Below are 23,709 nucleotides of genomic sequence, written 5' to 3'. Positions count from 1 at the left end.
AACCTAAACCCTAGTTGTGAATTCACAACTGAACTGAAATTGAAACTGAAACTGAACCCTAAACCCTAAAAACTAAACCCTAAACTCTAAAACCTAAACCCTAAACCCAAAACCCTAAACAGTCGAATTCACAACAATAATTTTTTGATTGGGAATTCACAACCAGTAAAATTCACAATCAGAATTTAATTCACAACTAGAATTTATTTTGGTTGTGAATTCAAGTAGTTGTGAATTTGAGTTTTTAAAGTTTGAATTCACAATTAAAACTGTAATTTATTTTGATTGTGAATTTATAGATTTGGTTGTGAATTCATAAATGTGGTCGTGAATTCAAGAACATTAAATTGTGAATTCATAAATTTGATCGTGAATTTAAGAACATTAACCAAAATATTTCAATTAATTAATTATCAATTATGTGTGGAGAGAGAGAGAGACTTCAATTCTACACAAACACAAAATTGTGAACTTAAGAGAAGCAAAATTTGGCAAAGCAACTGCGTCACTTCGAATCAATTAATCAACTTCAATGAAGCAAACTTTCAATTATCACATAGAACTTCGAAACAACTATGAAGCAAACTTTCAATCACACAAACAAAAAATGGCAGCTATTTAATTCAAATAATAATATACAGAAACAGAGGAAAATCTATCAATTTTCCATCCAAAACTCAAGTTTGGAATCTAGTAATTAAGTTAAAAACAAAGATGCCTGAAATTGGAAAAATAAAAAGGAGAATTATCACGAACCCCCCCCCCCCCCCCTCGCTCTACCCTATCTCTCCTATCAAATCCAGTACCCCCAGACGGTTACTTATTTTCACCCCAATCATCAGTCTCTTCAGCCCTAGAAGGCTCTAATTCACGACCAGATTCCCGATTGAAGCTCCCCTGACGCACCGGCTGCTCGTCTCTGGAACCGCCGCCGAGCTTATTCCGGTGGAGCTCCTCGGCGGACCGCTCGCGGGGGTCCTGGTTCTCTCTGCGGTGGCGTAGCCGGTGGAGATGCGGAGTGAGCTCCGGAGAGTGCGCGACGAAGAAGATGAACCTTACGTGACGGCGGCAGTGCGCGACGACGATTTGCAACCGGAGGGGCGGCGCGATGAGACGACGACGAAGAAGACGCTGGAGAGAGAGAGAGAGAGAGAGAGAGAGAGTCGAAATCGAAATTGTGAGATTGTGAAGCTTGGGAGAGATAGAGAGGAAAGTGGCTATTTTTTTAAATTTTAATGTAAGAGGCAATTTTGTACTTTTACACAAAAAATGGCCAATTTTTAATATTTTTATTTCATAGGCCAAATTTTAATTTTACTATATGAAAGTGGCCATATTTATATATTAACTCAATTTTAATTCTATAGGTGCTTCAATGATACTAAAATCGTCTCGCGGAGTTAATTTCAATTATTAATATAAAAACTTTAAATGGTAATGGATTATGACTAATCACTTCTTCGAAATTAAAGTCATAACTTTCAATGAACTTTATTTATTAGGTAACGTACACATACTTTAAGATTCAATCGAAAAGTTATCAGCATACAAATATTGCATCGACACAATTCAATAAAATATGTTCGTATACGGGAAATTAATTTGCTTTATATATGAAAGATACATTATTTATTTATTGTATTCTATTACATTTTAAAATATTTGAGTTGTCGTATGTAAAAGTGTCTATAATAATATCTCAAATATCAAAAAATAATATTAAATTTTATTTCATATTGACTAGGTGCAAGGAAGCGGCGGTGGCATGAAAGAGCGTATTTTTAGACTTTAGTGGGACTCAATTACTCTTAAAAAGTTATTTCCAATTTTTCCACCGCAACGTGACAATTAAGCATAAAAGTTAAGTTAAATAAAAAATAAAACGTAAAAAAAAAAAATGAAAAAAATACAAATTAAACAAAGAAAAAAAAAGAAAAAAAGAAAAAAGAAAAAGACAACTCGGCGGGCCCACTCACTTCTCGGAAGTTCCGTGACCGCGACTTCAGTTTTATTTTCCCGGTCTCGAATCTGAGCCGTCGGATCTCCCGAAAGGAAACGGACGGCCCAGATGAGTTCGAGGCCCTCCACTCCCAACTAAATCTGTCCGCATCCATGTGCCAGCTAGGACATATTTAATTGCCGAAACCGCCACGTCGGCGGGGGATCGGACGGCCGAGATAATTCGCACATCCATCCGCCAACCGAATCGCAGCCGTTGAGGATGGGACCCACGTGTCACTTCTGCCAAAAAGTAACTACTAGCTGCTAACATACGCCTGGTCCAACCCCAGCTAATTAATTACACCTAAATATTGAAATCTGAGACAATAACTTAGTATACTATTTACTTGCATTATAAAAATGAGGAATTGCATTATTTTAGTACTTTTTTATTTGGACGAAGTTTTTTGTTTTTTAAATTATTATTATTTACACCTAATCGCTCTGGGCCGTAATTATTGGGACCTTCAATTTGTTTTACTTTTTATTTTTTTTAATGGATAGGGATTTTATATTATATTGAATAAGAAAAAAAAAGATTATATTAATGTGAAACCGAAAAATAATGAAATTTGACCGGGGCTTTAGCGATATTTCTCTGCGGTCACACCTAGATTCCTTATGATCGTCATATTGCTTTTACCAAGGTGTAGTCGCAACCGGATATAGCCGGTCACTCCACCATCCCACTTAAGCATGTATTAAGGCTTTGTTTGGTTTGGTCCATTTGTAAAAAAAAAAGAATAACCTACGCTACTAACTACCATTCTTGGGGTTTGATTTTATCTTGAAGTACATATTTTTAGAATTTGATTCGTTATATACACGTGTTAAATGTAATTAAATTTGTGGAAGGATGACAAATTCATTTCCGTTGGGTTTGATTTTGTATCATTTATTTTTTGATGTAGACAATCTCGTGCGTATTCTTTGTTGGGTTCAGTGGCACAAAGATCAATTATAAAATCGAGACTTAAAAATTTGTTTGGGTCAATGAAGTTTCGTTAATAAGCTATTGATATTAGGCTTAATTGATAGACAATAATATAAGTGATTGACATTATCAAATTTTTGCTTACTCTACAAGCTTTCACTAATTTTTTATGTTCTTAGGTCAATTTGTTCTTGAACCCATTAATTTTTTATGTACTATATAGTCTCTATTATATACGATTGCTACATATATTATTATTTTTTTGTGTAATCCATGAAAAAATTGGTACCAAAATGACATTAAATTCTAGTTACATTCCTATTCATGCGCATTTTCTTAATTTGCTAGAGACGTAAGCAAAATGGCTTTCCAATATATTCAAAATCCGAAAAAAATGGCAGCTTGAATCCAAAGAGAGAAAACCGACACGTAGCGGTGGGATTCCCGATTTCACAGTGGTGTGGATTTGTTCATCTAAGGGCAGAGAATACCGCCACGCTGGCAGCTGGCGATTGTGGGGCGTCCGATCAAACGGATCTCAACGGCTGAGATCGATTCGCGTGACAAAGCAAGCTCATCTGATGTTTCCACGAGGGCTTTTGTAGATGTGAAATACCCCCTCCCAACAAATGAATAGATGATGAGATTGAGACAGCAGGATAAAAAAAAGCTTCATTTATAGGGGTAGAGAGAGAGAGAGAAGTAGAGAAAGAGAGAGAGAGAGAGCTGAATTAGGGGATTTGTGGAAGAGGAGGAGCCCATTTGGAGAGAAAAAGATATTAGGAGAAAAAAGATTGTTGTTTTATCCGCCGAATTCATTCTGAATCTTGATTTTCCGGCGAGACTCATCTCCTTCTCCGGCGAATTATGCTATAGCGACCTCTGATGAGATATCTGATTGGATTTCTTCATCTGGGTCAAGCTGAAATTCTGATTCAAGAGGGGGGAGATTTCAGTGATGGACAGAAACAGAGAAGCCAGAAGAGCTAGTATCGTCGGCTCTAATGGCTTCAACCGCCGCCGCCACCGAACCAACAGTCTCAGAGACTCTCCAGGTTGGGTTTTCTCATTTTTTATCAACAGATCTGTTTTTGCCTCCCCATTTTTTTTCACTAAAGATTCGAGCTTTTTTTTTGGGTGCTGTTTGCAGATGAAGATGGGGGGCCGGAGTTGCAGGAATCCGTGAGGTTAAGAGATAGAGTGAAGAAAGATCGGGATCGAGAAAGGGAGAGGGATAGAGAGAGGGAGCGGGAGAGAGAGAGGGAAAGGGAGAGGGAGAGAGAAAGAGATTTGAGAGAAAGGTCTAGCCGGAGTAAGAGGAGAAGAGGCGGAGACGAAACTTCAGAAGAGAGCGTCAATGATGAAGAAGACGAAGAAGATGAAGAAAACGCCGCCGCCGCCGCCGCCGCCGCAGCCGGAGGCGTGAGGTTGTTGACGCAGGCGGTGGGTTCCGTCCCCAACCACCACCACGGCCACCTCAGCAGCCACCACCACGGCGGCCATAGCAGTAGTTTTAGTCAACCGCAACACAACAGCAATATTAATACTAGTAATACTGTAAGTAGCAATCACCATCTCCAACACAGAAAAAGCTTCCCTCCGACTTCTTCAACGGCGGCGAAGATTTCACGAGCGCCGCCGGTTTGGAAATCCGGCGACGAAATGATCAGCGCCCCCGTTCCCAGAAAGGCTCGTTCCGGTGAGAGACGGAAAGACTCGCCTCATTTATCCGATTTCTAATTCTTGATGATTTTTTTAGGTCAAACTTTTGATTTCTGATGATTTCTTCTTATTTTCTTGAAGCATCCACGAAGAGGTCTCACGATTGGATTTCAATCAGCAGCAACAACAACAGCGGCGGAGTCTCCGGTGGAGAGCCGAATCTTGGGAGCTCTCCGGCGAGACAAGTCGTCGGCGTCGGGGCGGGAGCGACGCCTATGCCGCCGGCGGCTCCGATGTCTCCGTCTTCTTCCAACGTTTCCGTGAGGAAGAAGCTTGTTAGTGTCTGAAATCGGTCATTAATTTTTTCGAAACTTCAAAGATTTCTTCGATTCTTAATTCTCGACTTTTTCAATCTGCAGAAGCAGACTGTGAACAACTCCGGGCTAAAGCTGAAGCCGCCGAAAGTCGCGGCGGCGGCTGCGTCGAAGCCGAGCTCATCGAATCCGGAGGAGTTGGAGATTGAAATCGCGGAGGTGTTGTACGGCTTGATGACTCAGTCGCAAGCCCCTTCATCGAAGAAGGAGGAGTCGAGAGAAATCAACAGATTGGGCAGCGATGCGAAATCGCATAATTCGTCGCCGATTTCGAATTCTCCTTCGGCCAATAATCCCAATTTGGGATCCAATTCTGGGCCCCTTTCAGCTGTCGGTAAGTGTTAAATCACGCTGTGCTCGGTTTCCAGATTTCTCTGATTAAGGGAGCTAAAAATCTTGCTGCTATCGTTTTGCAGCTCCGAAGAGGAAGAGGCCGCGGCAGATACCGGAAAACTCGAGCTACGGCGCTCGGAGCAGCCCCGTTCCGGCGAAGCTTGACGCGGATCAGACGCCGAAGAGCGAGATTCCATCTCCTACAACTGAGAAAATCTCAGGATCCGCAGCTGAAAATGTGTACGAGTTGGCTGCCAATTCGGTCGATCCACAGAGACAAGCGGCGGCGGAGACGCCTGTGCCGACGGCAGCTGGATCAGCGTCGGAGATGAAGCCTGTGGCTGAAGAATTAAGGGAGAGCAGAGATTCGGTCGCGAAGGAAGAGATGAACTCGCCGAAGGAGAAAGAATCTCCGGTGATGAGAGCGGAGGTTAGCCACAACGGAGATTCGCCGGCAGTGGCACCAGCAGCGGCGGCGGCAGCTTCTTTATCGGCTGCGGCGGCTACTAAAAGGTGTGTACAGAAATTTGGGGTTTTTATTGGGGGGGATGATTTTCTCATCATTTGCCCTAATTTTGGTGTTTATGATTTTCTTGAACTTAGCAACTCTACGGCAACAGAGATGGAGAATCGGAAGGAAGAGAAATTGGAAATAGATCTGATGGTGAGCGAGGAAGCACTTTTTTTGAAGTCCGTTTCCTTCTTGGTGAAATGAATTTTTTCTAACCGGAGTTTTATTCCGATTTCAGGCGCCGCCGCCTCAAGCAAAATCTTCGCCGGAAAAAGAAGCAAAGATCGATTTGAGGGATTCGCCGGTGGATCAAAAGCCGGTTGTTCCGGTCTCTGATTCAGTAAGTTGATCGACGAGTCTTTTTTTTTATTCTTTTTTTTTTCTTTCGGATTCTTGGATTTTGATGAGCAGCCTTCTGATGTTTTTATCCGCTGTATTTCTGCAGAATTCGAAGGCGTCGAGAGATCAAGCCTACGAAAATGGCAAAAGTGGAAATGGGAGAGATCAAGAAAGGAAGGTTCTAGAAGAAGCTGAATCAAAGAAGGAGAGGAATGTGGATTTGCATCTTGATTTGGAGAAGTCGGAAAGAGATGGCGGCGATGGAGTTACTGCAGCAAGCAAATCGCAGTCGTTGACTCCGAAGCAGCAGCAGCAGCAGCAGCAGCTCACTGAGAAATCGGGTAGGTTTTCTTTTTTGGTTATTTTAAGGTTTTGGGCCACTGGTGTGGAGATGTATGGCTTGGGATGTTGAGAGGTTTGAATGTTTCTTGAAATTAGGTCATTCAACGAGCTCGTTGCCTTTGCCAATGTCGATGGGAAATTGGCCCGGCGGGCTTCCTCCGATGGGGTATGATTGGGTGTAGTGTTTTGCTCGATTTCTTGGAAATTTTCATGCTGGTTCATTTTTTGATGGTGTCGTTTCGTTGCATTCTGTCAGCAGATATATGGCTCCGTTGCAAGGAGTTGTGTCGATGGAGGGAGGCACAGTTGCACCTGGACATATTCAGGTAAACCATTGCCCTTTTATGGTGAAGTAATGATGCCCTTTGATGATTTGGTGGTGGATTTTTGATGATTGTGTTTGTTCTCGTTCGTCTCTGCAGCCGTTGTTCTCTCAGCCCCGACCAAAACGCTGTGCCACACATTGCCACATTGCTAGGAATATACATTACCTGCAGCAGTTCATAAAGATGAACCCGTTCTGGCCTGGACCGGCTGGCTCGGCTTCTTTGTTTGGGTCGAAGCCTTGCAACCTAAATGTCATACCCGGGCTGGAGTTGCACGGGAATGTTGCTGTTAGGGGCGCTCAGGATAAGGGCCAGAGCGTTGCTAGCGTCCCCAATCATGTCGGGAAGGAGAAGGGTTCTCAACCGGCCAGCACGTCTGATTCTGCTCAGAGAAAGCAACAGATTCTAATCCAGCAAGCGTTGCCACCCGTTGCTCCTAGTAATTTGCTGGTGTGTTTTCTTTCGACTTTAATTTTGCTGCATTTTTGTTTAATCTCGAGTTCCTGAATGTTTGAATGTGTTGAGCAGGGGCCTACTTTCATCTTCCCCTTGAACCAGCAGCAATCGGCTGCCCCACGGCCTAGTGGTGCGAAATCTCCGGCTGCTGGGGTTTCGTCCAACACTTCTGGCTCTGTTGTTACGAATTCCTCTTCAGCAGCTGCAGTGAGCTTCAACTATCCGAATATGCCTTCTAACGAGACATATTTGGCGATCCTACAGAACAACGCGTACCCGTTTCCCATACCGGCTGCTGCTGTAGGGGGACCCCCGAATTACAGGGGTACCCCGGCCCAGGCGCTGCCTTTGTTCAACGGTTCATTCTACTCGTCTCAGATGATTCATCCTTCGCAGCTTCAGCATGCGCAGCCGCCATCTATCCAGTCGCAGTTGCTGCAAGCTCACCAAAACGCAAGCCCGTCTAGCGGTGGTTCCTCGACTTCACAAAAGCATTTGCAGGCCCAGCACCCGAGAATGCAAAGTGGTGGCGGCGTCTCTAGCGGTTCTGGAACTGCTAGCTTGCAAAACATGCCGTCCCAGAAATCGCAGCCTTCCCAGCAGCAGCAGTTGCAATCGAGTCACAGTCAGTACGTGCACCAATCACGGTCAAGACACCTTGAGGGCGAACCGAGCAGGGAAGACAGCCCATCAACGACTGATAGCAGGGGGTCTCGAGCCTCTATGAATATCTATGGCCAGAATTTCACAATGCCGATGCACCCGCAGAATTTCGGGCTGATGACTCATCCAGCCACTTTGGCTGCTGCTGGCGGCGGTGGTGGTGGTGCTGCTGCTAGTGCTACGAGTGCGAGTAGTAATCATGCTGACAAGAAGGGGCAGCAGCAGCAGCAGGGATCGAAGACGGGGCCGGAGTCCTTGCCTGCACATGGCTTCGCGATGAGTTTTGGTACTATCAATGGAACTAGTGGTGGCCCAGGTATTGATATAGCATCCATGGCTCAGAATCATGCTCTGTTTCAGAGCTCCTCGGAAGCTACGCGACAGAATATCCAGATGATGGCTGCTGCTCAGGCTGCACAGAAGAAGAACTTCCGAGTCTCTGATGATGGTAAATCGGGGGATGTCGACTCCTCTGCCACAGAAGACGAGCGCAAGATCTTGACCGGAAAGGCTATGGGTGTTGGTGGTGGGCAGCAATCCATTGCTTTCACAAGGCCGGACTTGGGTGATGGGCATGTTTCGTCCATTCAGGCGAACAACGTGATTGAGAGCTCGACACGGTCTCTAAATGCTGCAGCTGCCTCTGGTGCACCTCGCAGCTCCCGTTCCAACGCTGCGGGGGCTATGAATGTTCAGAGCATTCAAGCTCAATTTCAGCAACAGCAAATGATGCAGATTAAGCAGCAACAACAGCAACAGCAGCAACAACAACAACAGCAGCAGCAGCAACAGCAACAACAGCAGCAGCAAGCACAGCAGCAACAACAGCAGCAGCAACTACAGCAGCAAATACATCAACACATGGCAGGAAATTCGCCTAGTCTGCAGCAGCAGCAGCAACTGCATCAACACATGGCAGGAAATTCAGTTAGTCTGCAGCAGCAGCAGCAGCAACTGCATCAACATATGGCAGGAAATTCAGGTAGTCTGCAGCAGCACATGACAGCGAACGCAGTTAGTCGACAGCAGCATTTCAATACATCTTCAGCTATGGGGGGTTTGAAGTTTCCAAGTGGACTCTCTGGCTTCCCAACAAATCTTGTCAAGAGCAACAGCAGCAGCCCGTCTCAGTCCCCGCAATGGAAAGGCTCTGGTAGAACTCCGACTCCCCAAACCTCTTCTGCAACCACGACGGCGCTAAAAAACCTTCCCCAGCAGCATTCTCGGACTCAAGCCCCGATGCACGCTCAAATATCCTTTGGAGGGAATCAGAAGCCGTCAACAGCATCACAAGGGCAAGCACATCCCAGCAACAACCAGACTTCATCTTCCCCTATGATGGTGGGCTCTCCCACGACCTCTTCCGTCTCCAAAGGAGCCAGTGGAAGCCCGAGAACAACTTCATCTGCTTCTACAAACAACAAAGCGGGCCAAGCTTCGTCCTTGTCGGCACAGCCAGCCAAGAACCCGCCATCCGTTTCTAACCAGAAGTCTCCATCAATTCTCGGAAACCTTCATGTTGCTTCTGCCTCGTCTGGCAGCGTACAGAAAACTCAAATGCAACAGCAGTCTCAGCAACAGATGCCTAAAACAATGCAGCAACAACTGTTCTTCTCAAATCCGTATGCCCAATCCCAGTCTCCGCACTCAGCCAGCAAAAACTCGTCCACACCCGGGGCCAGCGGATATTATATGCAGCGAAGACAGGCAGACCAACACCAGCAGTCACCGGGTGCACCGGTGACATCAGCTGGGGGTTTATCTTTATGCCCCCCTCCTGTCACATCGGGCGGTGCAAACACGAACGATCCAGCTACAGCAATTGCAGCAGCCACTGCTAACGCAAAGGGCGGTGGATTGCCTTCACAGAGTATAATCCATGGACCACCTTTCGCTGCGCAGGCTGCCGGAACCCTGCTGCCAGCTGGTTTTCCTTATGCACATCCCGTTCCAGCTGCTGTTCAGGTGAAGCCTACAGAGCAGAAACAACCTGCTGGTAAGTATCTACGAAAAACTATGAATAGGTTTTGCAACCCCATTGTAGGTTGAGAAATGCGACTCTTTTACTACATGTTTTAGAATGAATGGGAGTTGTGAATTTATGGTTCAATTTGTACGATTTCTTGACCAGGAAATGACAATTTGAATCCATGGCAGCCTGAGAAAAAATGAAAGATGATGGTGATGCTGTGGGTCTCAGGAGAGAGGGAAAGTTGGGACAAGGCACATGTTGGAAGAATGAGGAGGAGGTGTGAAGAATGAAGAGGATGGATGGAGCTCCTACTGCGTGCGCACGCCTATCATTCGACAGGTAAACATGCTAATGAAACCGCGAAGTGTTTTCATGCTTTGGAACGTCATCGGTGGGGTTTGAAAAGGGGGAGAATTGATCAATTTTTTGGTGATGGACAAGAACAAAGTTTAGATGTTAGAAGACTGAGGAGCTTCTTGTTTTTGGTTAGAATAGTGGAGGTTCTTTGATCATATTTGTATCTTCCTCAACTCCTCTCCTGTTTGGAAATATATTTTCCCAGAAAATGGAAAGGAAAAAAACAAAAGAAATATTATTCTGAAAACCAAAAAGCAAAAAAAGAAGAAGGAAAGATTCGAGTTTTGGACATATATGTATGTAATGGAGGGCTTGCATATGTATATGTGGTAGCTGTGTAAGATTAGCCCCTCACTTCTTTTCTGTTCTTGAATTAAAATTTATTAATCTCTGTTCTACACTTTCTTGGATTCTTTTCTACATGGTGATGGTGATGCTTTAATCTTTTCTACATGGTGGAGAATTATGTATAAGATTATGTTAGGCCTTGCCTTAATTAATTTGCTCCACATGTGCTTTACTATTTAGGGTCTTGGTATTTATTTATTTATTTATTTTATTTTATTGAGAAATTTCTTTTTGTTGATATGGTCTTGTGGGCCCACTCTAATAAACACCACAGGCCACACATGTTTTATTATTGCATTTGAATCTATAGAGAGAGAGGTTGTTGAAAAGGGTGGCTCACTATTTTGTAGTGTTTTTGAGTATTACACGTTGCGCATGATCTTTTGTAAATTAATTGGTGGATATGATGTGATGTAGTATTGTATGAATTATTTGTTATGCTATTAATTCACAACTTTCAATAGTATGGTATTAAATTTTTTACACACAAAAATCGTACGCGTTAGGTATTTATTTGTGTATTCAATTGGGAATGTACTTTGCTAATAATGGAGATTTTCAGTTAGTTGGCATTAATCACAATTTTGAGAGAAATTTGTGAAATAATCATATCTCATTAATAACCCAACTAACGAAGAGATCTTGGCGAAATTGCCACATATGAAATTGAGCACAATTTTGCAAAGAAATAGCCCACTTTTTTCTCGAGAGGAGATGAGAAACATGATCAATATCATTTGATTGAATAGTTGACCCAGTCCTTTGTTGTTTGAAGAAACCCTCCACTCCAATTGGTATTTTTTCACGAACGTATCAAGAGAGAATTGGATTTGGTTAGACAGTGTGTGGTTGGTAAACAAGGATCGATTTTTTAGCAAGGTACGGAATATATCGTCAAATATTCAATATGATTTCACAAGATCCAGTTTCGTTCAAGTAACGGATTCTAGCCAACTGAAAGGATCTTCTGATCAATCCAGAGATCATTTGGATTCCATTAGTAATGAGGATTCGGAATATCACACATTGATCAATCAAAGAGAGATTCAACCACTAAAAGAAAGATCGATTCTTTATATTAAAATAATGGGATTAAACGGCCAAACTAAAACAGTTTCTCCACGTTTCTTTAATGAATTGACATAGCAGCCATTTTGCATAGAAATTTAATCATTTTTACCTACACCAGAAAAGACAATGACACCATAAATAAAAATAAATAAAAATATATGAAGACAATGACAGAATGGATATTCTTACATAAAAGTATAAGAGAAAATTCATTCACTTTATTTGATTTGAAGTTTCTGATTTATTTGTTTGTGAAACCACTGCCTCTAAAAAAGGACATATGCTAGAGAGAGATAGAGATAGGGAGATTTTAATATTGATATTTTTATAACGAATATGAACCAATTATTTCCACGAGTGAGTGCGAAATTATGTTTGAATATTAATCACAGTTAAAATTTAATTAGGGAGACACATTGTGCTATAAAAAAAAGCTCAACTCAAACAAAATTTAATTAACAAATCCAATATAACCTCAACAATTTAATTAATTATAATTAAAATCCTTCATTCAATCAGCAGCCTCCCCCATTTGAAGATTTACTTGTTAAATTCATCAAAAGAATGCCAATTTCAGTCATCATCAGAAATTTAAGTTCCAAACCTATTTATCCACTTTGATTTTCTCACAAAAAGATATACATTTCTGAGCAGTTGTGCCTGAAGAGGAAAGTTGTAATTTCTCCTATCTCAAGACAAACATATGCTTGTAACCTAATAAAGTTAGGAACAATTATAACACAAGGAGAAAAATTTATTGAAAAAAGGGGGCATGATTTTTTATTATTATTTTTTTTGTGGGCCATGCATGATTAAATTTTCAGACAGCAAAATCAGCAGACAAGATAGCAACCTGGACATGAGGGAAATTGTGGGGTTTATTTAAGACTGTTTTGGTGTCAGTTTGAGTCCCAAAATTCCACATTTTGGTAAATCAGTGTGTGAGATGTTATGACACGTGGCATGATTTATTTATTTTTATATATATTTTTTTCATTTTTGTAAAATTTGTGAATGAATTAAATTTTTTCTAACCATGGTTAGTTGTATGATATCAAACCTCTTATTTCATGCGTAATTTTTCAATTTACAAATCGGTATTCTAAAAAGACGATGTTGATTCGATTTAATGTCGAGACACTTGTACAATTTTAGATCGACAAGATGAGATATTTTGCTTCTGAATGTACACTTAAACGACATTATAAGTCGATGAACTTTTTTTTTTAACCATAAGTCTTGATGTAAAATAATTCAATAACTAATAATCAACAAACAACACATTATCAAATAGTATCACACCAAGAAGAGTCTAATGAAAAAGATTTCTAAAAAAAAATTGAAAAATTGGAAGTTAGGCCACGTGTCAGTACATTGTGGTGGGTGCCCACTGCATTATAACCTAGAGTGGAACTATCATTTTCTTTAGTAATGAATTTTTCTTCCATGGAGACACAAAACAATAGGTGTGGGCCCACTGCAATTATAAAGTTTTGGCCATCATTTTTTATTTTATTTTTCATAAACCTTTCACATAGCAAGAAAAATGGATGGAGATAAAGAAAAAAGAAAAAGATGGGCATAATGTTGAACTTAATTATTCCTTAAGTCATATTGGAGAAAGAGAAATTATCCAATTCCATGCTTATTACGTTTTAATCATTTTCATTATTAAATACAATACAACACATGTGGTTTTTATTCTCCAAAACAAATAATATATTGTCATCTCTTTTTCTTAATCTTCTAATCTTGTCCCATTAGATACTTCTCCTTTAGTTATTATGTTATTCAAATATCATAAATTAATTTAATGATAATTTTAGCGTTATATAAAAAAAAATGTGGGAGATTCCAACCTCGAAACTTTATTATGTAAGTGCGACGTAGATAAATGGCATATATCATTAATTTTATACATCGTATCATTAAACAATTCATAGTAATTAAATAGTTATGAATTGAATTGTTAATTTAGTCTACAAAGTTGAGATTTGCCTTTAGTTGGTCCCATCATGTGTCAAGTATGTCCAAATCTAATGTTTGAAAATGGGTAGAAAATTTAAAATAAAGTTATGCGCCCCTAAAGTTTGAATCATAAATAACATTAAATTCAAATTAATTATTCTTTGTCCATTTAGACCAATATTCTATTGCTTAGACTACTACAATTTTCTTCAAAATAGTCGTCGCTAAAGTTAGGAGCACTCATGCACTCTTAGACCATACATATATATGAACATTCTTTTTTTTTTTGCATAAACTTACAAATTAATTATTTTATATTGAGTTGTATTTTGTGCATAATATATATAGTTGAATTTCAGTACGAGCCTCTTTTAGTTACGCTTTTTTGGAATTGGATCTAAGACCATGAAAGTGTATATATGTATTTTATAAATCAAGTATATATACTTAATTTATAAAATAAGTACAAATGATTCATAATTTGTACGTTAATAATAATTTTTATTTGATTCCATCCCTATACACACGCATACATGAAGTTACAAACAAACCCATCTTTCCAAAAGAAAAGAAAATAATTTAAAGACGCAAATAATAATCAAATCAGTTCAGATTTTGGTTTTTCTTTTATTTGTCTACTTTTTTTGGGCGTATTTAGTTATCTTGTAATTAAAAAAAATAAAAAAGATCTTCACAACTTTAATAAGCGTCTTTTTCTTATAAAACAATTAAATTGCCTATCAATATAATACAAGAAGTAACTTTTGTGAAGTTATGAGCATAAAGTGACACGTGTGGGGCTCGAACAAATAATTAAATATATCGAGTCAATTATTTGAACGTAAATCCCATGTCTCTCAAATTTGAATATTAATATATTATGCATGTAAATAGCTTTTAGGTGAAGAAAGAATAATTTCGTCACAGAAAAGGAGAATAATTTCGTTAATATAGTAATTAATTATTAAGAAACCGAGGGCTTTAGGTTTAGGGTGGAATTGAATTTAATTGAGTGAAATATCAAATACGATCGGTAACTCGTATTAGCATTTAATTAAAATTAATGCACAATTAAGATATGTAGCATTGTAGCTTTCGCCATACTTATCGTATTTCATCATTTCATTTATTCAAATGAAGTTTTTTTTTTTTTTTTTTTTGCTTCTAAATATATCACACTTTTAACTTTCATTTTCAGCAATAACATAAAAGTCATTATCTTTGACTAACATGAATGATGTGTCACGTGTTCAGTGGGACATACACGTGTACAAGATAAAACAATTTTGTTTTGTAAAATATATTATTTTATTACAAATATATACACATATTTTTAATATATTTTACAAAATGCTAAAAACAGACCTTCTACAATAGTTATATAGTATGCAATAGTGCTTCCAAATTCAGAGCCTATGAAAGCAAGACCATATAGGTTATTTAATTTTTCATTTAATACTTATAAATAAACAGAAGAAGTTATTCCTCTAGACAACAACTTCAAACCAACTCAGAAATTATTGAAGTCCTACATAATAATTAATAAATGGACACGACATTTCATGCATGATTCACAGACCTAGCTCATTAAAATATTCTCATGTAACAATAGTAAAATAAAATCTCTTAAAAATGCTATATTTAATGACATGCATTGACTGTAACAGCTAATGTACTTGTGACTAGATGGGTTATATAATTAAAACTAAATTCGATGAATTTTTAATTTTTAAATTTTACATAGGGTATTATCATTTAAAGTATTATCACTCACAAACTAATAGTCCTAAATCGGAATTAGGGATTAACTTGATTAATTAGTAGAAGAACTTGATTAAGCAATCGTACATAGCTTAAAGAATTAGGGATTAACTTGGGCTTATAAACTATATTAATTTAATTGGAAACAAGATACATAGAATCTATTTCTTAGATCAAGACGATGAGTGATGACACCTAAATCTGAATAAATTGGCATTGTTGTATAAAATATTATATTTTCAGATCCTCAGTTACAACTTGACATTTTTTTTTGAAAGGGGTTGAGTTACAACTTGACTTTTGATCTCAAATTTCAAGATATTCTCTAACAACTATAAGAGATCAATACATTTTTTTTTTATTTTACAAAATTTAATAGAATTGACTATCAAACTCCTACTTTTAATTAAAATGGTCACTATTCTATTAGTATTTACATCTTTAAATCAAAGGCTAAAAACTATTTATGTAGGAGGATCTTAAAGTAGACCTGATTTCCTCTCAAATCAAATAAAACAAAATAAAATAGTAAAGACCTGATTTTGACCAATTTAAGCACAAGAACATAGATTTTTCATCTTAGCTAAATGATGATATTTTTCTTTTTTTTTTTTAAAAAAAAGAAGTTTCTTTACATAAATTCAAGTAAACAGCAAAACACCAGAAGAAGTAGAAGCAAAAATACTATTTTGCATTACCCAAAAAGAATAGGTCTAACTAAGCCCCTAAAATTTAATGTTAAAACAGCCAAAAAAATGGCTTCTAATAGAATTCCCTCATACTAAAAATCCTGCAATTTCTGTACAATTTCTTCAGAGGGCTCTGCATTCTGCAACATGCTTTAATCAGGGGGGCTTCAATGGTGACTCTGTGTATAAATATCACCCAAAAATCCTAACCTATAAACCTAATTATTGGAGTCGCGAGAGAACCACGAAAAAAAATAAAAATAGCACAAAAAATCACGGAAAATATGAATAATCAGTTATCAGAAGGCTCGGACGACTTGTTCTTCAATGCAGCAATCTCATGATCTTGCTCTTTCTTTAGATACCTCTGCGCAGTTGAATTCACAATCTTCACGAAAAAGTTCATTAGCATTATCCACACCACGGTGTTCCAAATAGACGTGAGCGAGAAATCCCATTTTGCCGGCTGATTCAAACAAATGTCAAGGCAAGTTCTCAAAGTGTACCAAGAACAAAACACAATGTAGCTATGAGAGAGAGAGAGAGAGAGAGGTGCATTTTACCTTGATAGTTTCAGGAGGCTGAGGTTTGGTGGACAAGTACTTGTCTTTCACTGAGTGAAGATTGGCGATAAGCTTAGGCATAACAGAGCTGAAACCGGGTGCGAAGCTAGACAGCCATAGCAGTTCATTTTCCATCCAATGAAGCAGTTGGTTGTTGCATACAGATATGATAAACACTGTCTGCAATTTTCATATAGGTAAAGTAAAGAATGTCAATTTTCAGAGGGAAGACAGACGTAAACAGGTCTTATTTATTTGTCGGAGGGAAGGCAGACGAATGATATCTGCTACCCACCTGAATGTGAGTCTTGATAATTGCTTTGCCTATCACCGTTGCCAAGAAAAATTCCCAGAAAGGAATTCCGAACTGTCCACACATTATTCCCGCAAGATCAAATAAAGGATTCGGCACCTACAAAATATTCCCATATATCTTAACTCTTAAGTCACAGTTGCAGTTGTACAGAAATGAATATCAAGAAAAGTCCATCAATGGAGTAAGGCAAAACCTAAGGATTCTGAGACAAGAACAATATTGATGATTCCGGAACTTACAAAAGAATAGTATCAATGTAGGTGAAAAAACTGCAAGTTATACAAAGAAAGGAGTTAAAGCAACTAACCGAAGCAAGAATGAGGATTGTGAAGAAGTTCAGATATTGAGCCTGTGACAGGAACCAGCGTTTTATTTGATTCAGACGAGTTGATAAAAAACCCTCATCTTCTGCCGAGGAAGCATCCAATTCTTCCATGGCATCCACTGTGTCACCTGACAAGCGAGCTGCACAAATAATGCTTATAAGGTTAAATTGAATCAACAACTAATCAAGAAGCACAAACACTCTTTCTATAAGTTTGACGGGAAAGTTGGAATCTCAAGGTTACAAAAGCAGTTTGCATCATTTGAAGAAACGAAAACATTTAACCAACACTCGTACCTGCCCTTGAAATGAAGTATGGGGGGAGTTCACCAAGTGCAGTCCCGAGACCCCACAGAATGGCCTCCAACTGGACATGGGGCAATATGCTACTGAGTGGAATACGTACACCATCCGATGATGGAAACAATGGGGGCCCAAAGTCGTCACAATTCTTTCCAAGCCATGAAGGGCCTCTTTTTAATTGAATTGTATCATATGAAGCACTTTTGATGTCTACTCGGCCACATTTTATTGCTTTTATAGTGAAGAATGCAATATGAGGTCCCAAATAGAGAACAAAAGTGTGTAATCCAGATCCTATACAAGTAGCGCAGTGAAACAGGATCAGAAATTAATAGATATGATCATAGAAAAGATTGTTGGGATGTATTTGTACTCTGGATTCTCGCTCTCGACTGGACCAGGCAGTATAATTATAAAGTTGATTAACAAGTTTGTTCACCTCGAGAACATTCTTAATTTTTGAAATCGCCAGAGGGGCTTGTCCCAGAGGCTATTCCATCATTTATACCAACAGCATAAGAAATAACAATACACGCCCTAACTTTGTAAGTCTTAGCTTACCAAGTCCAATGGAAGATGCGACTCCAAGAGCCACCCACCACAGTACAAACTCCATATAATGCTGAATTTCCTCAACATGCTGCATCACAGATTACAAGGTAGATGGAGTTAGAGGAAAAAGTCAAAGTGTGTCAATCAGTAACCAGAAGCACCTAATTTTTATTGCGAGAATGATCCTTTGGTCAAGAGAGATCTTAATGTCAATCAACAAGACAATGCAACGAAAAGGATAGCCAAATATGGTACTTGGATTACCTTCCCATGAGGACCCTCAACAATCACGAGTAGTATGCCGATGGCAGCGACAATAGCACTCAACAGGATTAACCAACCGCCATGTGATAACATATATGCTACGGATTTTCTTATATACTGTCTAACAGCTAGAATAAAGAGCTTTAATGTCTTGAAGGGCTGTGAGGTCAGAGTCAAATTTTCTAAATCTTGTTGGTGCTTTTCACGAAGTCCTGAAAATCAGAAATTAGCCGATCAAAGGAACTTGTGATTGGAAGGAACTGTGAAGATCTCAATAAAGCACGCTACTTTCCAAAATATTGAATTACATAATACTCATTCCATGATAGATCAGCTGCTCCATAATAGCTTTTGAAACTATAAACTCACATCCATACTAGCACTCACTTCGCTTACTAACTATGCAAATGAGTATTTAGAAAATCCGGCTTACACGCTGATGTAGCAGATGCTATTTCTCATAACCAATCAACCATCAAATTCCCAATACCCTTAAATCATGCTGTACATATATGACAACTATGCTGCACTTGAGGACATGGCTATAAAACAAGTCATCTTATTTCTGAATGGTTTCACTTGTGATGCTAAAAGAAAAGTTTTCAACTTTATTTCAAATCTGAAGGAGCCCTAAGGTTCATTGGCCAATATACCACAGCTCGAGAAAAGCCAAATTTTCTCTGCTTCACGTAACCATATAAGAGAATATGAAGTTGCATAATGAGTTTTGACGATTAGTGTTGTACTGTTGCTACGATCATATGTGGAAAAGATCATATCATTTTCTTCCTACTACAATCCATGTAGATCAACCGAAAGATTCGACAAGCCATTAGACCTAATTGGATAACATATCCTGAAATAATTTGCAACACATTGCACTAATTTAAATGCAGCTGGCTATAATATCACGTGGCATCAATGCAAATACAATGTGATGAATTCTATGTCCCTAAACAAAGTAATCAGTAATCCTGATAAGCATTCAACGATATTTACAAATCCAACTCAAACTGTATAAATGGTTAAAATAAATTCACAACTGCTCCATATTTAACATATGCATCTGCAAACATGGATTTTCCAATCACATCAACAACAAGGCGCTAAAATAACATAAAAATCCGAACATAAACAATGATACATCAGATTTAAATCAAGAATCCACATCTAAAAATAAAAAAGTACCAATCTTTACATCTTTTCCACCATTCACAAGCACGCGTCTACATAATTGAAATCCCAAAATCAAAATCATACGCAAAAATCCATTCAAAGGTGATCAGCTCACCTGAGATCGACATCGCTCTATCACCAGAATTACTGTCGGAATTTAATATCTCGTTGGAGCCCATTTACCTATATTCTTTCACACACCATCCGTCACAAACTCGCTCAAATTGAATTAAGCTAAATTTCTTTAATCTTGATTGCAATTTGCAAGGCAATCGAAAAAATAATTACGAAAATACGAAAACAAAAAAAAGCGGGGTTTATTGAGAGAGAGAGAGAGAGATCTGGGCGTTGTGTGAAGCGAATGTTTGCGAGGTAAAACAACAACCAAATTCAGGTGGGCGTGAGAAAAATCTCCCTGCTCGAGCTTTCTCTCTCTTCTCTTTTCCCTCACGCACTGCACGCAGTGACGATGTTATAGTTGGGAATCGTTTTAACCTATATTTTGTGACATCAAAAAAACGTGGAAATATTAAAATGCTAGTATTATTTTATGGGGATCAAATTGCTATTGGCGAAATTGTTTGCTTTTATTAGATAAAAACAAAAGGAAATTTAAAGATTTTATCTTTTTCTGTATGTACCATTTTTATTTATTTATTATATTTTCTTTTTTTGAGGCAAACTGTATGGAGTTGTTAGGATTGCAATTTGCAACCAACGGTATTTTATTTAATACTTCATTATGTCGATTGATACACCTTACTTGCATAATTTTAATACTATCAATTTGAAATATTATGAATAATAATAATAAAAAAAAATCATCTTTGAGATTTGAACTTTAGCATGAATTTATTCAACAATACCATGAATTCACTATAAATCTTCTAAATTTACCAGTTGAAGCATTAAGTTTTCTTTATGATATTATATACATTGCATTTGAAAATAGTTAGTGCAAATAGTTTGTGTCAATTATTTATCTGATTTTCGCAGCTTAAATGTGCACTTATCATTTTCGTAGCTCAAATCTGCACTTATCATTTTCTTGTACCGGTTGAAATCAAAGCTATGATTGAATGGAAAGTGACAAAAATTAATGTGACGACATCCAAGGCATAGCATTGGTTGAAAGAAATAATAATAATACTCAATCTATTCACAAAAAATAGTCTTAAAAGAGGAAGACACAAATTTTAATAATAATAGTTGAATGTATTATTAGCAGAAAATGGGTTCCACCGTGAGTGAAGAAAATGAACCATATATAATAGAAAGTTTGTAAAAAAAGAAAGAGAATAAGTTTTGTGAACATATCAAAATAGCAAAAATGAATTATTTTTTATCGATAGAGTAAGTAATAAATAAAAAACAATTATAGTCAAAATATATCGAAAATGACAAACGTGACGTGGGCTTTGGCCCAAAATATGGATGGGCCTACGCAGATTTGCTTCTGTCAGTCTATATACATATGATTGGGCCAAATGCTTTGTTGAAGGTGCTAATTCGATTCTTTTAGTTTATGTATTTCTCACTACAGCCTCAAATTATAGTAAAGTAGATCTATAATTAGAATATTCCATTTTTCATTATCACCTTTTGGTTAGGTTCCCACTATTTTTCTTCAAATTCGTGAAACTCTAAATTTAGAAATGCAAAATTTTGTAATGGGGCAAAATTTCTCCAACGAGAATGTCAACGTCACATAGGGTATGGCCCAAAAACAAATGGCCCAGCCCAAGCAATTTAGTAAATGAATAAAGTTACATTATTGAATGTATTTATGGTTGGCTTTGCAACATACTCTCCCCGTCCTATTATTGTTGACCTATTTTTTTTGGACACGAGTATTTTAGAAAAATAAGATTATAATGTAATTATTTGTAATATAAAATGATTACTAAAAATAGAAACATATCAATATTAATGGGAGTATGAGACACTCCAAAAAGGAAAACGGGTCAACAATAATGGGATGAAGGGAGTATTAAACATATAATAGTCCACCAGCCGAAAAAAAAAAGGTATTAAAATTTTATTTAATTTTATGAAAAATCTGGTTTTGTATTTAAGCAAAGTCTTGTTTATGAATAAAACATCTTAAAGTCTTATTTGTTCTAAAGGAAAAGTCTTATTATCTCTTAAAAAAAGTTTTATTTATGAAAAGCCTCCATTACATATAAGCTGTAATAGGACTGTTGAGTTCAGTAATTTCATCATTTGATTATGGGTAAGGTGATTCACCTGCAGTGTGTTGATGAATCGATAGAGAGGGAACGAGAATAATCGAAGCAAGAGAAAAGAGAGTTGTATTATAATTTTAGATAGCCCCTCCTACAATGACCAATGTTCCCTCTATTTATAGACGCCTGATACAAGGGTAAATAGTAATTATACAACCGAAAGTGACCCCGACGGTAAAAGAGAATCTTTCTGAAGTCATTGTCAGCCGGCGGAGCTGTTGACAATCCCCAGCGCTGGAATCCCATCCTTGATTGCTCTTGTTCTGTCCAATCCCCAACGCTGCTCATTCTTTCTTCTATTCAGCCCTGTCACCCGCCCGTAGTGTCTGAGTCCTCCCAAAATAGCCCTGATGCCTTCATCCCTTATTCTTTCCTCGAAGCGCGCTATTCAGACCCTTCGCTCCGCCTTTATCCCCAGCGCTGACTACTCGGATGCTGTTAGATCTGTATTACGCATATTTTACTCCTCATCAAGGACATTCTTAAATATCCTATCGACTACGTGACAGACGCACCTAAATTTTCGCCTAGTGATAAAATCCTATCAAATTATTTTTTAGTTAATGCTTAATCATATAATTGATGCTAGTGAAACCAACAAACAGACAACATAAGGAATGATACGTGTGCCGAGTTTAAACAACTAATTAATTAATGCTTTATATCAAACAAAAATGTCACAATCAATGGGGCCATTATAAATTATCGCATATAGTATCAACTACTGATCCAACGGCTAGTAATGATTTATTCATGTGGACAAGTACATAAATTATTTATAACTGAAATTTACAATTTATTTGAAGTCGTATGATGGCATTAATTAAGTACTTAATATATTTATGATGGTAGTTAAATAAGCAAAGCCACGTTTTTTTCATGGGTAAGTCAAAAATTATCCAGAAAAGGCGAAAACTCCGACAACCAAATCATTACATTATGAGAAGAAAAATGATAAAACGAGAAAATTAAGGTGTGGGCTGCTTTGTTAGCTTCCCATCATGCATGGCAAAACTCAAAAACAACTTTCTTTTCAACGAGAGGAAATGCTTTCAATAGATCACCACTCAACGATACAGTTTCTCCATAAATCTCTTGCGAACATGAATGGCCAGCAACGAGTCCGTGTAAAATACCCGAATCGTGCTATATACAGAACATGAAATGGCCAACAACGAGTCCGTGCAACGCCACGTTTTAATTTATAATTATTTTGATAAAGATATGTGTATCTTATAAACGGTTTAGTGAGTAATGATTAATTAATCAGTATTTGGAGTACCTAATACTAATTGTTTTCACGGCTGATTATTTTATTTTTTAGTCAAATCTGTCTTATTCCAAATATGGATATCTGCATAAATCCATCCAATGTAGCGTTTCTTAATTAAGTTTAATTCAACAAATAAAATATGCAAAGTCGCAGCGGTTATGAATACGACAAATTTCAATAGTTTGGAGAAAGAAGAAATAATAATATTTTGTTCCAATATATACCTGGTCATCAATTATTAGGAGAAGACTTTATACTCGTATAATTAATTATAAGAAAAATATTGAAATTAATTATGAATTACCAAAAGATTATAATGATGATGACGATGATAATGCTAATGACAACAACGATAATAACTAGAACTAGCTAGATCCATCTACAAGAATAAGAATAATGCTTTTTCTTATATTTTTTCTGAAATCTACTCGACTTTATTCCTTCCTTTTGTTTTTATTAAGTTTTAAGTAATATGTAAATCAACTTTATCATTCATTATTATCAACATCTTTCTTTTTGGAGATGACTAGTCCTCTTTTACATGCAATTCTCTTCTGCTTTTCATCTTAATTTACATCACTTGG

General features: G+C 37.8%; 2 protein-coding genes across 5 annotated transcripts; one reads left to right on the top strand and one right to left on the bottom strand.

Moving 5' to 3' along the window:
* The first annotated feature begins 3,571 nt into the window (after nt 1-3,571).
* LOC130991505 (protein TIME FOR COFFEE) lies at nt 3,572-10,670 on the top strand. Of its 4 annotated transcripts, none has more exons than XM_057915762.1 (13): nt 3,572-3,990; nt 4,086-4,634; nt 4,739-4,932; nt 5,017-5,305; nt 5,388-5,817; nt 5,908-5,968; nt 6,054-6,155; nt 6,261-6,495; nt 6,593-6,662; nt 6,756-6,822; nt 6,919-7,272; nt 7,351-9,937; nt 10,099-10,670. In XM_057915762.1, exons 1-13 carry the CDS (start codon nt 3,894-3,896, stop codon nt 10,101-10,103), a joined length of 5,040 nt encoding a protein of 1,679 aa, XP_057771745.1. In that variant the 5' UTR covers nt 3,572-3,893; the 3' UTR covers nt 10,104-10,670. The 4 variants fall into 4 exon arrangements, with proteins under 4 accessions (XP_057771745.1, XP_057771742.1, XP_057771744.1 ...); XM_057915759.1 differs by having other exon boundaries at nt 10,073-10,670; XM_057915761.1 differs by having other exon boundaries at nt 6,753-6,822.
* A 5,318-nt stretch (nt 10,671-15,988) lies between these two features.
* LOC130991506 (vacuole membrane protein KMS1-like) lies at nt 15,989-20,182 on the bottom strand. The gene is made up of 8 exons (XM_057915763.1): nt 19,722-20,182; nt 18,431-18,642; nt 18,176-18,254; nt 17,609-17,908; nt 17,294-17,451; nt 16,966-17,082; nt 16,671-16,850; nt 15,989-16,573 (listed from the first exon to the last, which is right to left on the bottom strand). Exons 1-8 carry the CDS (start codon nt 19,783-19,785, stop codon nt 16,400-16,402), a joined length of 1,284 nt encoding a protein of 427 aa, XP_057771746.1. The 5' UTR covers nt 19,786-20,182; the 3' UTR covers nt 15,989-16,399.
* Between the last annotated feature and the right edge of the window lie 3,527 nt (nt 20,183-23,709).

Source organism: Salvia miltiorrhiza, chromosome 7 (genome assembly GCF_028751815.1).
Source record: "Salvia miltiorrhiza cultivar Shanhuang (shh) chromosome 7, IMPLAD_Smil_shh, whole genome shotgun sequence".
NCBI lineage: Eukaryota > Viridiplantae > Streptophyta > Magnoliopsida > Lamiales > Lamiaceae > Salvia > Salvia miltiorrhiza.
Note: the sequence above shows the minus strand (reverse complement) of the source record. Positions and strands in the feature narration are given on the sequence as shown.

Coding starts and splice junctions, on each gene's coding strand:
- LOC130991505 (XM_057915758.1), top strand. CDS start 3,894: ATGGACAGAAACAGAGAAGCCAGAAGAGCTAGTATCGTCGGCTCTAAT. Junction 6,823..6,918: donor TTGCACCTGGACATATTCAG/GTAAACCATTGC, acceptor TCGTCTCTGCAG/CCGTTGTTCTCTCAGCCCCG. Junction 7,273..7,350: donor TTGCTCCTAGTAATTTGCTG/GTGTGTTTTCTT, acceptor TGTGTTGAGCAG/GGGCCTACTTTCATCTTCCC.
- LOC130991506 (XM_057915763.1), bottom strand. CDS start 19,785: ATGGGCTCCAACGAGATATTAAATTCCGACAGTAATTCTGGTGATAGA. Junction 18,643..19,721: donor TAGAGCGATGTCGATCTCAG/GTGAGCTGATCA, acceptor TCTGATTTTCAG/GACTTCGTGAAAAGCACCAA. Junction 17,083..17,293: donor CAATCCTCATTCTTGCTTCG/GTTAGTTGCTTT, acceptor AATATTTTGTAG/GTGCCGAATCCTTTATTTGA.